General features: G+C 36.4%; 1 protein-coding gene across 1 annotated transcript in view; it reads left to right on the forward strand.

Moving 5' to 3' along the window:
- Positions 1-16000, forward strand: part of DCDC1 (doublecortin domain containing 1) — a 392688-nt gene that overhangs the window by 197467 nt on the left and 179221 nt on the right. Inside the window, exons 13-16 of the mRNA XM_019650696.1 lie at positions 2893-3056; positions 6098-6223; positions 8512-8617; positions 15316-15450. Of these exons, the coding sequence (XP_019506241.1) occupies positions 2893-3056; positions 6098-6223; positions 8512-8617; positions 15316-15450 (531 nt within the window). The remainder of the gene's footprint in view (positions 1-2892; positions 3057-6097; positions 6224-8511; positions 8618-15315; positions 15451-16000) is intronic.

A 16000-nucleotide genomic window follows, 5' to 3' on the forward strand; every position in this document is an offset into this window, starting at 1 on the left:
TTTTAGAAGCCTTCCTATTTTTATATTGTTTGGTTATAGTGTTTTCTTATAACATAAAGAAATTTAAATTTCTTTTAAAAAGTGGTAATTCAGAGATTTGTTTTTTAAAGAATGTCTTTGTTCAGCATCTACTAAGTCCTCTGGGTAGTATGCATCTAACAATTTTTATTCTTCCAATGACAGAAAATAAAGAAGATTTTAAGTGAATAGTCCAGTAAATCTAGACATTATCAAATACATGTTGGGACAAGGCTTTGTGCTAGGTACTGTGGGAAGATGCAGATAAGCCTAGAACACCTTCTTGGCGCAGGCCCAGGATCATTTTCATAGAATTAAAACAATGTGAGGCCTTTTGAAGATGATAAAACTAACATGAAAGTCTTCTCAACATTTTATACAACTTCATCATTTCTATTTTACAGAAAATGGGATAATTTGGTTGATAACTGAACATTAAAAAAAAAGATTTTATTGGGGAATTGAAGGAGGCAAACAGACAAGTTGCTGTCCTTTTGTTCTTCAGTCTAGTTGTGGAGGACGTCGCTTCACTGGTCCATGTGGGTATTATCATTGCACTCTTCCCAGCTGAGGCAGATTGGTCACCGGCCATTAGCTGGCCACTCACAGCAACTCATGGCAGCTGCCGGCAGCAGCCAGCTCCATTGCAGCCTACGCCATTGCTGGCGACTCACGGCAGCCCAGCTCCAGGTCGAGCTATAGTTCACCATTGTAGCTGTAGAGGGCGCAGTGTCACTGGCCCATGTGGGATCCAAACTGGGGCCGTGCTGCTCAGAGCTGGCGTCCCAAGCCAACTCTTAACCAACGCGCCACTCGGCTGGCCCGATAACAGAAAACTTTTATCTATATAATATTCTGGCCTTTCCTATGCATTGGACATTTGAATTTGATCTACCAATGTGCAAGAGTGCCCTGAAACCATTTGAGATTTGCATTGTATTTTGTGGTCATTAAAAAAAAAATTAAGTTCTCTAACCATATGTATTAATAGGAAGTTTAAATATTTAGGAATCTATGGAACAATTAAGTGAATAGAGGGAGATAACTTTGGTCTGTTGTCCATAAAACTGTGGCAAGATTTTGTGTTTTTGTTGGGGGGTGGGGGATGTCCTTGTCACTGCTCTGCATGCTTACTATTCCCCTTGTACATTCCTTGATCCTTGTCTTTCTGTTTAACCACTCTTCCCATGTTAGTATTCACAACCCAAGTGCTGCTCTGTTATTTCACCCACATTATTTGAGTAAACAATGGGAGAACAAATTTCAGATATGCTCTAAGTACAAGTAGTAAAACATGCCAACTTGACATTCATTTTCAAAGGAATTGTGGCTAGAGTAACAAAATTGGAATATTCAAAGTTATTGTTGTGACTTCAAAAGCATTCATTAAATGTTGGGCAAAATATGATGGAGATAATTTTCATGTGTAGATCTTATCATAGTAGGCAAATTTTGACCTCCTCATTTTAAAGGCAAGGAAATTAAGACCCTGTGAATGCTTTCTAATACCTCATGGGATGGCTATTAGGTAGGCACCGAAACCTCTCACCTATTCTTCTTTCCAGTGCTGTCTTCCATCTTGCACCCTTCCCTCCCCTCCCCTCCCCNGGTTTGTGTAGAGCTGATGAAATTAGAGATGTGATTATGTATCTCTAGTGAGGACAAAGCCTAATTCTTAGGTGTTCTATTATACAAATATTGTTGCTGGTCAAAGAAAATGTTTTACTTGGTCCGGAGTTTATAGCCAATAGGGGAGGACACTGAGATATGTGACAGGATTGCAACTTCCTCTTGTTTCTGCTGAGCCTCGGCATTTAGCACTTCTCAATATACCTTCAATGGGAATTAATAGAAGGAGCGAAAAAGGCGCCCTGAACAGCAGTTAGGCAAGAAAAGGCCACAACTATATCCGCATCCCTGCCGAGATTACAGAGCAACAAGAAATTGAGAGACAGAAGAACTGACAAGGGAGAGAAGAAAAGGGACCCCGTGACAGAAGGCTGGGGGGAGGACAGAGTGATGGATAGTGTGGGGCACAGAGCAGGAACAAGCTGAGGCCTAAAGACTCAAACAAAGGTGACCAAAAATTACAAAAAAAGCCTTTTAAAATTCTATCTGCAACACAGTTCAGTTAGATTTACTTTCATTTGAAATATGCCCTAAATTAGAAATATCTTGATAATTTGAGATCCTCCATGTAAGCTAGAAGCCAACACTGACAATGCTATTATTTAAATATTAAATGACAGCATTTCACATTTCACACTTCAGTTATGTCTTATTCACAACTTGAAAACATCTATTATTACAGCTGCTCACAAGCTTTTGCAGGGCTCTTAATTAAAAGACATCCAGGCAGAGTTCTCCTAAGTGAACCAACGTAGGCTAGAAGTCATCTTTATCTTTGCAATCCTGCAAGTGGTGAATTGTTCTATTGTTGGTTATCTCAGGTTCGCTGGGGACGGGGGAGATTGCCAATTGTAAAACTTGAACATGCTCTGGAAAGACCCTAACAAAATGTGTAGCTCCAACAAGAAAAGCGTCACTCTTATCAAAGAGAACTGTTACCGTGTGTAGAAGCTAAACGCTTTTTCTGTAAGACTGTCACATCTGCTTTCAGTCCCCGTGCCAAAGGGTCAGAGCTCAATCACAAGCCCGTGGCACCCCCTGCTGGTTAAAAGCCCATGCTCATTTTGTTACTTTAGCCTGAGCTAAACATTGCCATCATTTCACACTTCTTTTAACATTCTATATGAATTTAATTATCATTTGTTTGGACTTTATTTGTTACAAAGTAGAGACAGTTTGTTACAGATGTTCACATTTTGTGTTAATTTTTTCTTCTGCTTCTTCATTACTTTCCCCCACCCCCAGCTACTTCTCAAGATTCATCAGAGGCTTCAAGGATCTTCCATCAACCCACCAGGCCTTAATTTTTCTACAACCCGGCTTTTCGATGAGCATGGTCAAGAAATTAAGAATCCGCTTTTGCTGAAGAATGAGCAAAAAATTTGGGTCTCTTACGGTAAAGCATACAGGTAGGAGAGAGGTGTTTATTCTCTGTCTGTCCTCAATCTTCCCAGAGACAAACTAATTTAAAAGGAGAGTTGAGAAGCCAAGTAACACCCTTTATTAATTTTTTTTTTATTTTGAATTCCAATAAAATTTCAGTGTTTTTTTGTGAGGTAGTATTGTTTGTGGGATATGTCTCTGACTCTCTCTCTCTCCCTCTCTCTCTCTCTCTCTCTCTCTGACTTTCTGTCTTAATGCCTTGTCATAGTTCTTGAAGTCTGCCTGTCAGCACAGCAAGTGGGATTTGTTCATGTCTGAGTAGTCACCTTAATGATAGCAGATGGAAACGCCACAGGGGGCCCAAGCCCATCACACTGTCATCGTCGCACACTGCCCTGACCTGCTTCCACGCCTCTATTTTTTTGTCCCTTTTTAAAGGAGAAATGGATGGTAATTGAAAAGGATCTTAAGCAAGATTTATGAAGCTGTAGACAACATGATTCCCCACTATCTCTCTATGTTTTCACAAATAAAGTCTTAACCTTTTAAGCACCAATGACAGGACAGCTAAAGATAAATTGGTAAAGCTTGTAAGCCCTAGCCTATCAAAGTTATAGTCCTCAAAAGCACCTTATATTTTCCCACAATAATTACTGGTTATTGCTGAGCATTGTGTAAATTTTTTGTAGATTGGTAAATTCCTGCATAAAATTATCTGCGTTTCCGAGGAAAGAAGAAGGCTGTAGTGTACAGGCACTAATGAGCTAGGCTGTTGTGAGGGACATCTTGAAAACTTAACGCAGATTTTGACAGAACACATCCAGATGAACTTTGAAACTGCTTGTCAGGAAACTTAAACACACTTTTCTGCCTACTTTTAATTGTTTTTAAAGCTCTTTATCTGTAGAACAGAATAGAGGAAATAGGAATAGGGGAAAATAATTTTGCTCATGGAGTATAATTGACCATATATTAATTATAATGAAAACAGCACAGACAGAACTAGGAGCTGATTGAATGTGATTGAATTTGCTATATATCCTAATAGTTTAAATTTCAAATACTGAAACAAATCTACTCAGAAACCCATGAAGGTTTTGGAAAAAGTTGATAGGATTAGTTGTGAGTAGCATATTCCAAAATTTTATTTCATCTATCCCAGTAGAGTAAAATTAAAATGCTTAGTAATTTCTTATGCTGTGTAATTTAGAGAATTAAAAAATTCTGTTAGGAATGGTGTTTTTTTTCCATAGGCAGATTTCTAAATATTATTTAATTGCGTTGTGAGGCTTGTTTTTACACTGATAAAAACATTGATGAGTTTTAAAGTGGCAAAAATTTTTGAATAATTCCGCAAGCTCTTCCAATAACAAGGAGAGACATTGATAAAATGTCTAATAATTCCTTTTTAAATATCATTGTTAAACTAAAAGCAAAGTGACTGATTTTGATGTTTTTAATGATGTTTGCTATAATACTGTATTTTAATAAGATCAAACACTTGCTCTTGGTTAATTGGATCATATTTGTAGAATAACTAATGAAATGCTAAGTATCTGAAATATTCCAAACTCAACTGAGAATTGCAGCTGGAGGAGTTCATAAGTGTGTATATCATTGTTATTTTAATAGAATCGTGTATTTTTTTCTGGTTTTGAATCCAATATGAAGCACTAGGAGACCATTATAGCAGTTTGCTACTATTGGAATTTCTAAAGCTTCTGTCTAAAAGTTATTTCCATCCCATTTAAAATATATTGAGAAAATGTTCAATATGTACTAAGCAAATGATATTCATTTTCAGGGAGTAATTTTAATGTGTCTAATATATGCAGGTTGGGGGGGGGATTTTGCCAATATCTGCTTCTATTTTGAATCCTTTCATTATTTTTTCCCAATTTTTATTTTTAAAAATATCCAATCTACAGAACAGTTGAGAGAATAGTGCAAAGAAGACCTGCATATTCTTCACCTAGGTTCACCAATTTAAAGAGTTGGTCACATTTATTTTACCTCTCTTCTATCCCCTTCTCTCTCTTTTGAGTGGTTGGAGATTAATTTCAGTCAGTCATTAAAGTTTTATTCCTAAATGCTTCAGGTCACGTCACTGAAGAATAGGATCTTCTTCTGTAATACCACATTATAATATCGAACGCAGTCAACAATAATGTAATATCACCTAATACGCAAGTTATATTCAAACTACCCGAAATGTGCTTTGGAGCTTTTTATAATCCAGTATACAAATAAGCTTCAAGTATTGAATTTATTTATTTTCTTTAGTTTTCTTTAATCTAGAATATTCTCCCACCTTTTGTTTTGTTTCTCATGATATTGATTTTTTGTTTTATAAAGAATTGAGTCACTTTTCTTGTAGAATGTCCCATATTCTGCATTTGTCTGTTTTTTCATGATTAGATTCAGTTTAAATATTTTCGACAATATTACACAGGTGATTTGGTTGAGTCCTATAATTATAAAGTCAAATAGCAAGTCTGTCAACAATTTAGAATAAAAAATGGCTCATATATGACATAATGGCTATTATTCTTATTTAAGATCTATTTTCCATTTGATTTTAATTCTCAAATAATTAAATTAACCTAAAACAGTGGACCTAAAACTATGTAATATAAAAAAGTAAATCAGCATAGCATATAGTAAGCCCACAAAAATGGTTTTTAGCCAAATTTTAAGGATTCATTTAATTATCAGGTCCAAAGATTATTATGGGTATATTGCATTATAATTATACATTGATGAACATCATGTAGTTATAGTTATCCATGATGTGGTTTTAAAAAAATGAACATTATGTGAATAAGTGGTTGTTTTGCTCAACTAAATTCTTTGCTTTTATTGTTGGAATTATTTTTAAAATATCATGTGTTACAGCTATTCTTGGTATATTATAATTCAGCCAAATAAACTAAAATGTGCTTTTCAGGATTTCTGGGTTTTAATTAAACACTAGTATTGTATGTCATTATTTTTTTGTGCTCAAATCTCAGTGTTTGTATAATTTTGCAAATAGCTTTGATTTTTTTTTTTTTTTTGCATTTTTCAGATCTCCATTAAGCCCTGTTTTGATTTTGACCTTTGACCAGGTGGCAGCATTTGCCAGAGATGGCGTCACAGTTGCATATAAAACCTTCTTGGACCCTAATGCTGTTCTGCTTCCTGGATGTGACAAGTAAATTAACATGTGCTTGGTTAAAGTAATCTGAATCACCTAAATTCCGATTTCCCAGAGTGAGACACTGAAGCCTAAAAGATGTTCTTTGAATCATCTTAAATAAGCAATTATTTATTTTATTGACTGACTTCATGATATAATGAACTAGCGCCTAAAAGACTTATCATTAACTTTCCTTGAGTTTTAAAAAAACCATATGGGGCAATGAGCAGACTATAGTTTCTGCTTTGTAGTAGTAACAAATTGTAGAAGTAACAATTGTATTTGAAATGTGAAAACTGTTTTTATTGGATGTTTCTAAATTCATAGTTTTGAATGGAATCATTAAAATATTAAAGAATATGTTTACTCATGAGTGTTCATATTTAAGGTACTCATTTGATGATGATAAGTTGAAACAAAAGCAATATGCTAGAGGCTTGCTGGGATGGTGAGAAGAGCAGGAATTAGGGGATCTGGGCATGTAGCCCCATCTCTGCTTATGATTGTCATGAGCAGATAGGTGTGAGCTTCTCATATGTAATCATAAAATACCCAGCATTTACTGAGTGTTGACAATAGACTAGGCATGGTTCTAAATGAATTGGGTAAAAACCTACGTAATCCTCAACACAATTATTTTAATCACATCATTTCCTATTATCACTCCATTTTATAGAGAAAGAAACTGAGGCACAGAAGGGCAAAATAATTCCCTCCAATCACCTAACCAGTACATGATAGAGCCAATATTCTAACCCAAATTGTTTTTCTGAAGAACTAAGGATTGAACCACTATCCTGCGCTGTCCAATAGAACTTTCTGTAATAATGAAAACATATTTTGTGACTGTTGAGTACCTGAAATGTGACTAATGTGACAAAGGAACTGAATTTTTAATTTTGTTTAAATTAAATGAGTTTTAATTTGAATAGGAATATGTGGCTAGTGGTTACCATATTGGATACTGCAGCACAATACTGCTAGTATATTGAATTAAGTGGGCCCTATCTAAGGTCCTATCTAGCTTTAACATTTTGTAGTTTAACAAATTACAACTTTCCTTAAGATATCAGTGAAAAGACTGAAGAAGTAGAGGACAGATGCAGAGAACGAAAAGCAGTCTGATGAGGTCACTCAGTTTAGCTAGTGTCAACCTATTGTTTAGTGTGTCTATAAAGACAAACTCTTTGGTCTTCCTTGATAGACAACTCTGTCCCCCAACAACTGCGTGTCACTTTCCAAGCGAGATTTGAATCTGTTTTATCCTGTTTTTCTTTATAGATAGAAAATAGCTCATTAGCATTTTTTATGGGTATTCCCATTTATGAGTTTTATTCCATGTGCAATAATCTTTCCCCAAGCTGTTAAATTTGCCTAAACCCTTTCACTTCAATTTTTACCTAGAAGTTTAATTTGAAATTCATGTATTCCTTCTTAATTTTACTTCCCAGGTACAATGAATGCTGTTTTATTCGGTGGATTCAAATTCGATCTGGGCCCCTAAGTATAACAATGTGAAACTGCCCTTATTGAATACAAACTAATTTGAAAATAATTTACTTAATTTTTGGATTCCATTTAAATTTTCTTTTGATGCTCTAAATTGGATTGTTTGAAATTTTAATAAACATACTCTTATTTATATTTCTCAGAGTATTGAATAAAATATTATTGCCAGCCCGAGAACTGGTTTCTGTTGAATAACATGATGTATGGTATGTCTTAACATATCAGTGCTGCACTAAGAAATTTTCTTTAGGGTAAGGATCAATTCACTATTAAAATAAGTGATTTGGCTGAATTAAGAATGGCACTCAATGCCTGCAGTTTGTGATCTGTCCACGCAGACACTAGAATGTATTGCCTCTTAAGATCCTCTTAAAAATACCAAGCTAATGTGCTTAACCCAGCTATTATAAGTATAAAAACATCCTTTATTATTCATAGTCCAGTGTATTTAGAATATAAATTGAACAATGAAGTACTATGAGTGCTCCACTATGAGTGCTTCTGTAAGAAAAAAAGTCATTTTTGTTTCTTTGTTCTATTAATAATTAATTAGCCATGGAATCCCCCAATGTCATAAATAATTGCAAGGTAAAAATTTAAAGCCTTTCTTTTCCCAGTTATAGATACCAAAGCATTTTACAAATTTCTGTTTAAAAGATTATGAACTATACATTGATTTTACTCTCACTAAAAGAATATAAGATGCATGAATTATTATACTAGTAGATTAAAGAGTATTAGAATTCAATACATTTCATTCTAACAAAAATAATCAAGTGTTTTACTTTTCTTAGTTGGGAAGTTTGTGAGGGATTTCCAATGAATTTCAATGGCACCAGTCAACAGATACCTGATCAATTTGAAAAGGTGGACTTGGAGAACCATTTCTTACAGAACAAGGTCAGAATTACATATTGTAATTAATGTGGGTATTTTATGTATTGGACACTCACTCAATACGTGGTGACAAAGTAGATATTTGTGAAAGTTTTTGAAAACTAGGCTTATTTTACAAATGTATTATTCTTTACTTCCTGTTAATTAAGTACTTTAAAACTGAATCAATATATGGCATTCCTACTTGAAAAAGTTTTACCTGAATTCCATCATTCAAGTGCTATTGTTTAGCATATTTTCTTTATACGTACTGTATTAATAAGTTGGAGTCATTTAAGAAAGTCTTTAAGAAGGTTGTTCCCTCTCTGTACTTTAGGATCTGATCTGTATCTAAGGAACATGAGTTCTTTAGAAAACCCAATTCATGACAAGCCAATCCAGAAGGTCTAGTTATTAATTTACACTTAGAAATTTATCCTGTCAGTGAAAGATGTTTGTTCTCTAACTGAGCTATGAAAGGCATTTTAAACATGTCTGCAAAGAAGGAATAATTCTTTTGTTTTTCTCAGCTGGGAAACTATGTAGGGTAGTTTATTTCAGCTGCATGAGCTTAAGTATTTGAACTCATGAAACCAAAACCAAAAGGCACCCACAGAGACAGAGATGCCCAAAGAAAGCAGGACTTCCTGTTAACTGGTGTGGGCCCTTTATTTCCAAGAGACAATGCAAAAACACATTGACCCAAACTGCTCTTTTTGAATTCCTCCATGGTGCCCATTCAGCCTATTATGTCAAAATTTATACTGAAAATATTAGTTGTTTCAAGGTGCATACAAATCTAAATAGTATAATTATAAAAATAGAATAAAGTCAATACTTGTTTCTAATCCTGTCTGGTTTTGAGCAAATTTAGAAAATAAATGTAGGTTGAATGGTGCAATAAGAGTTAATGCTTTTTATGTTTTATATTCATCTGACATTTAGATTTATTTACCGTAGTTCTGATCCTGGTGGCATTCCTTTTTAGGTTTATGCTGTAACATTATTGTCCTGCTCAAAAAACTTGTAAGCTTGGCGGTTGCCTGCTGAGGTTGCACATCCTCGTCTGGCGTTCGCCTCTCTCCATGATTCTCCAGCAAGCTTCCCCCCATTCTCAGCCTGCGTTTCCAATCTTCTCTTCTTGGTCTTTTTTGTATCCAGCTCTATAATATATTGTGTCCCCTAAAGTGCTTTTCACTTTGGTATACTTGTGCCATGGCTTGTGTTGTTCTTTGCCTAAGAAATACAACCCCCCCCCCACACACACACACACACACACTACTATCCCTTGTCCTAAGGCTTTATTCAACTTCCTCATCTTCCTTGAAGCCTTCTCAGATCCTCCAGGGAGAATTAACCTCAAATTATTTTGTGTTCTGAGAACTCCTGTTTATCCCTTGAAAATTGTTCTTAGAATTTATGTTTTAGTGGAGGCATTTATTTGCTTTTGTGTTTTTCCCCCTCCATTAAATTGAGAACTCTTTGGACGCTGGCATTATGTCTTACTCACCTTTGCACTCTGGAGTGCTAGCATGAAGTCTTGAACGTAGGGCTAATGCACAATACATTTCTGATGAATGATTTTTAAAATTTAGCTATAACCTGTCTTTCAAGGCTTTCCATTGTCTGATATGTTCTTTGTGTCTTAGCCAAGTCAGATTGTTCATTTGTTGTTTTCTGAAAGCCACACCATGATTTCTGTTATTCTGCCTGTGTGGAGCCCTCTGCCTGTAATTCGACCTCTCTTTCTTTGTCAGCGCCCCCAGCCTTCTCTTTTACTGTTGTGCCATGTCCTAGCACGATGTCTGGCATATAGCTGGCACTTAATAAATGCTTGTTGAAATCCTGCCCATTATTCTAGCCTTAACCTGATTTGTGCCTGCTCCATAAAATCTTTCTTTACCCCCACCCCCACCCCCAAACCAGACATGATGTTTCTGACCTCGATAACTTCATTACATCCATTCTGTGCCATTTATAATGACATTGAACTCGATGCTGTTCCTCTTACATCATTTTTGGGGATGATTTGAAGTCAATTAGTGCTCCAAGTTTGGGCATATTTCAGGTCACATTGGAAGGGGAGAATAGTAGATTTCACAGAGAATGTTGAGATCAGATCATAAAAGGTCTTAATTCAATGGCAAGGATTCTAGATGCTGTTCTGCAGAAAACAAGGAGCCGCTAGAAATATCAAGCAGAGGCAAAGTCCGATTTGATCCTTGTGTTAGGAAGATACCTCAGATGGCCCTTGTCTTATCCTCCCTGCTAGATTAGAAATTCCTTGAGGGCAAAGGGCATCTCAGTCATCCTTATCTCTGCTGCAACATCTAGATGCTCAGATTTAGGGAAATGGAATTGAATTCACTACATAACTGTTCAACAGAAACAAGCTCAAACCTAAAAAAAAAAATTGGATATCAAAGAGTTATCACAGGAAGAGAACCCAAAGTCTTCTCTCTCTTTGATTTTAAGCCAAAGTAGAACTTCAAAAGAAAATTATATTTTCTGTGTTGAGAAATGATAGAATAACAGTCCATAGTTATCTCAGCATTGTTAATTGGTTCTAATGATCCAGCGAAAGTGAGAAAATACTCATCTTAAGTAGAAGTTTGTACACTTTTGTATTTTGAAAGAAGAAATTGGTTTTGCATGAAATTTCAGTCCAATCAAAACAGTAGTGTAAGAAAGCAGAGATTTAATAAACTGGCTAGTAAAGAGAAGCTTTCGAAGAAAATGGCCCTCCCTTAGCTATGAAAACTTTCAAGTCCTTTCAGAAAAATGTCTTTGATTCAATACAGAGAGGTGATCAGTGTATTGGAAACAGTAATTTAATAACCTGAAAAGGAGTGCTTTTAAAGAGAGATTCGGGCAGAGGAGGTGGATCTCTATAGACTCTTAATGCTCATTGTAGTCAAGAAGACACTAAGAGGATTACAACAGGGGCAGAGTCTCAGAGGGAGGCAAAAGCCGATATTCTTGATTCCTACGTTTTGAAATTGGCTTGAGATAGAGATATCAGTGCCCAACCCCTGACTGTTCTTTCAAATCTCTTATTGACAAGTAAAACCTTCCCTACAGAGAAAAATTTGGAACATATAATCCCTATTAGTAATGTTGGAGACAGATACAACCCTGACAATTACAACCTGTTGTTCTTTTATCCATTTCAAAAAAAAAAAAAATTTGGAATCTACTCCAAATGGACAATTTGGCAAATACATCTTTCAACAGTTCTCTATTGTTACTTAAATTGACAACATTTTTACAGTGCCCAGTTTAAGGGCAATAAAATTATATGTTTCCATGACATAGATGAGATTTAAACTTCATGGTAGTTAATATAAAAGAAAAAAAAATCATGAGAAGAATAGCTTGGGGGATGCCTGGTTATGGGAAAGTATAGCAGAAAAATGGACTCCAGTGTTTGGCAGGTCATATATTTTGCCAAAATAAAAAGGCAACTTATTTTGATCCTAGCCTTTCAGTATGATCAGACATCAGCACAACATTAGTAACAATTTTCCATATGAAAACAGCCAGGAAAACATCAAGCTATATTTTAGAATTATGGCATACTTGTTAAAAGTTAACTTGTAAATTCAGCAGTTAGAGATGCTAACAGAACATATTCTGTATGTCACAAAGGAGGCTGGGAAAGGAAAACAATTCTTGACTGTCCTGTTTCTTTGGAGAGCAAATCATTGAGAAAGAATACTTCTTACAAATAATTCATCCTGGGGAAAATACAAAACTTTAATTTAAATTTTGAACTGACTATCATTAGAATAGGACACAGGACTTTAAAATCTCAAGTCCCTTCCTTATTTTTAGACCAATAATTGGAAGCTATTTGAGGATTGCCTAGATCTTAGATAGTTTGCCTTATTTGGTTGTATAATTTTGTGCTCACTGGTATTTTCTACTTTCAGACTTTTCTAGTTCTGTAGAGGTGGGTGGATTGATCAGCTATATTATAGATTTATAGAAAAGAAACAATAAAAATGAACATCAGAGACAGAAGGAAAAGAGATTTTAGAATATTTGTTATAGTTGTGATTTTAATTAATGTATCAAATTATGTAACTTGGCCGTAAATTCTCTACCAAAAGTATAACATCTCATAAAATTTCTGGTAAACAAATTGTTTAGAATGGTTGTGGTCTATGAGCTTCTTCTTTCAAAAGAAAATTTATTGTTTTGTATTTTGCTCCTCAGTAAGAAAAGAAAGTGGGTCCCTTGTTGTTTTGAATTTGCACAGGGATGTTGAAGGCGACTCTACTTTCATTAGTGATTTGGCAAAAGAAAAACAAGAAGTTTTAACTGGCCCAGCATGTGTATGTGTCATTTTTATTACTGGCAGCTTCTATATCAGCACAGATTATTCAGATAAGCAAAATTATAGTGGTCCTTTAAAGGGAGCTATGTATTTAAGTATTCGAAAGAATAAAACAGAATTGCCTTTGTTTGTTTTTTTTTTGTTTTTTTTTTGATTCTCAGGACTTGAAAAGGTTTTCTAATGACATATATGATGGTATGTATTTAGAAACCAGGCTCAACATAAATACTTTTATATACCTACCCGTGCACATGCATGCACGCACAGACACACACAAACAGCATATTATGCTGTAAGTTGTCAGAGCACTTTTCTTTTCTGAATTCAACTTTTCACAGTTTTTATCTTCCTCACCTTCATTAATGTTTGGTCTAAAGCCCAGCGATCAGATTAAAAAGAAAAAAGAAGGTGAAGTCACAAAGAGAAACTTAATGGCCATTGTTAGTTTTAAGCGAATCAGAATCGCAGACTTGGATTTTTTATTATTATTTTTTTTCTCTCATAACACGAAATGAAGCTGAGTTAGTCGGCCTGGCCATGTCTGGCCTACGTAGCATCACTTGGGAACTGTCCAGCAAAATATCTCTCGAAGAACAGCATGGTGTTAACACTGGGTGCCAACCCAAGACAGACACAAAGGGCCCCTTCGCTCTTCACCAATAAGCCAACTGTTAAAAGATTAAACCATGTTGTGGCGATAACAAGAATTTAGGCACTGGCAGCAGGTGCTGTACAAAGAAGCAGTTGGCAGGACGTTTCTTCTGTCTGACTAATTCCAGTCAAAACAATCTTCTTCCCAGTTGAAGAGGAGAGCTTTGAGGGTGATGGCGACTTGAAGTTAGGAGGTTGAGGAAGAGTGTTACTTTAAATGCTGAGTCCTGGGGCACATGGATTAGTAGAATAGAGTTTATCATTGTTCGCAAGCTGTGGGGGATCCTCCTCCGGATCCCAGCCATACCGGCTAACTGGGGAATACGCAGTCCCAGAGCTATAAGTCAAATGTGCTTGTGTGTGTGTGTGTGTGTGTGTGTGTGTGTGTGTGTGGAGGGCGGGGTGACTGTTTTTTAAATTTTATTTTCACATATAGGAGTCATATGACATTTTCTTTATTTGAAAAGTAATATAGAGTAATTACCAATGCATTAGTTGTACCCTTTTGTTATTGCCCCGGTCACATTTGAAGAATATCACCTTTTAAAGTATCATTTAATTTTTGTTATTTTTACAAAACCATTTGCTACCCAACACATATCTAGAATTAGCACCGATTTAGAATAGACATTATAGTATTAGAAAATAATTTAAATTGTTATTGAAGCAACATCATTTATTGGGTTTACAGCATAAGCAAGCATATTTCCATAATCCTGTACAAATAAATATTGGTATTTAAAAACTTAGCATGATTGCTCAGGGAAAGTGATCATATAAGTTAGGAGATAAGGTTTATTAAATCCGAAGTAACAGAGTTCTTACAGATGACGTGAATGCCTGTTAACATGACAATCAAGTCTAAATGAGAAGCAGTAAAAGGTGCACAATACCTTTGACGTGTGTCATCTGAAACCAGCACGAATGCAGTGCCTCCCCAGTCGGTCCCCTCCTGTCCATTTGCACAACTATCACTAATGTCTCGACTCATATCTCTTTATTCTTAAGTCATTGTGTGGACTCCTGTTTTCTTTGCCCTTGATGTCTCCATTCTATAATACATTATGTCCACCTTTGCCAGATCAGCCTTACTAAAATTTACTGTAACCCAGTCCCTCCTGCTTGAAAGCTTTCACTGGCCCCCCTACTCACATCTAAGTCCATAGCCTTACACTTGACCCCTTCTACAGTTTGGCCAAATTTACCTTTGGAGCCAGCAAGAAGTCCTAAAATACATGGACTATACTTCCTTGCCTTTCCTTGGACTGCCTTTGTAGTCTTCATTATTCCTGTTTAACTGTCTCCATCCTTTAAGGCCTGGTCCAGATGTTACCTTTTTCAAGGTGCTCCATTCTGTGTTGCTCCAGCAGAAATGAGCCTTCCATTCTTTGAATACCTATAATACCATTCAATCATCCACATGGAGCTTAACATGAAATTGTGTGTGTGTGCACGTATGTGTGTGTTGTTGCCTCTACTTTTGTGAGTTTCTTAAGGGCAGGAAAATTATTTTATAATATATCCGCCCCCACAGTCTAGGGCCTTGCATATCAGAACTGGTGTTCAACTATTCACAGAATTGAATTAAATGGAGTCGAGCACTATTGTTTCAAAAGAGACCTTCGCAATCAGAAACATAATGTTCTGGGATAACTTACTTTGGGTAAGCGCCCTGAGGAAGGTTAACTTTCAGACTCTAAGTTAAAACCACGTACTTCTTCTCATGGTATAGGTGGATCCCAGTATCGTCCTTCACGCCTCCGTTTCCATTGGAAAGCGGGGTTCCTCAAGGAGTGAAGCGAGCAGCGGGAATCAGATAGCGCCATCGACACTTTGGCCTGCAGCCAGTGTATGGCTGATCACAAAGGTACCCGAGAGTGACTGCGCTCCCCAAGTGACTTCCCGAGCTCGCCGGTTCACCCTCCTGCTCCCGCCCCCAGGGCCCTTGTGCCCACAAGCATGCACACAGCAGTGTGATGCGTTGTTGGCTGCTAGGAGTGCTGCTTCTCTGCCCTTGGTTTGTCTAATGCCCAGGGCTGCTGTAGTACCCGCCACGTGAGCACTCCATTCCCTTTTAGAGTGCTAATTAATTCATACTCCAGAGTGCCTTTAAACCAGCACGGAGCTTATGGATAGTCCGTAGACGCACCATTTTCTTGAGATTTGTCTGCATGTCGTTTGCTTCCACTCCTGGTCTTCATCGTGGTGCTTCATGGAGCCTGGTGGATTAGCGCCATGTAATGACTGCGTAGTCTGTGTAAGGACAGTGTTGGAAGAAATCCCTGAGTATAAAATGTGCACAGTTGTGAACAGTAACACATTTATACCTGTGGATTGGCACTAGTTAATGTTTTACTTTATTACTGTTGAAATATGTTTTGGAATCGCCACCAAATATTTATGTCTGGAAAGAGAGA

The sequence above is a fragment of the Hipposideros armiger genome, unplaced genomic scaffold (genome assembly GCF_001890085.2).
Source record: "Hipposideros armiger isolate ML-2016 unplaced genomic scaffold, ASM189008v1 scaffold_145, whole genome shotgun sequence".
Classification (NCBI taxonomy): domain Eukaryota; kingdom Metazoa; phylum Chordata; class Mammalia; order Chiroptera; family Hipposideridae; genus Hipposideros; species Hipposideros armiger.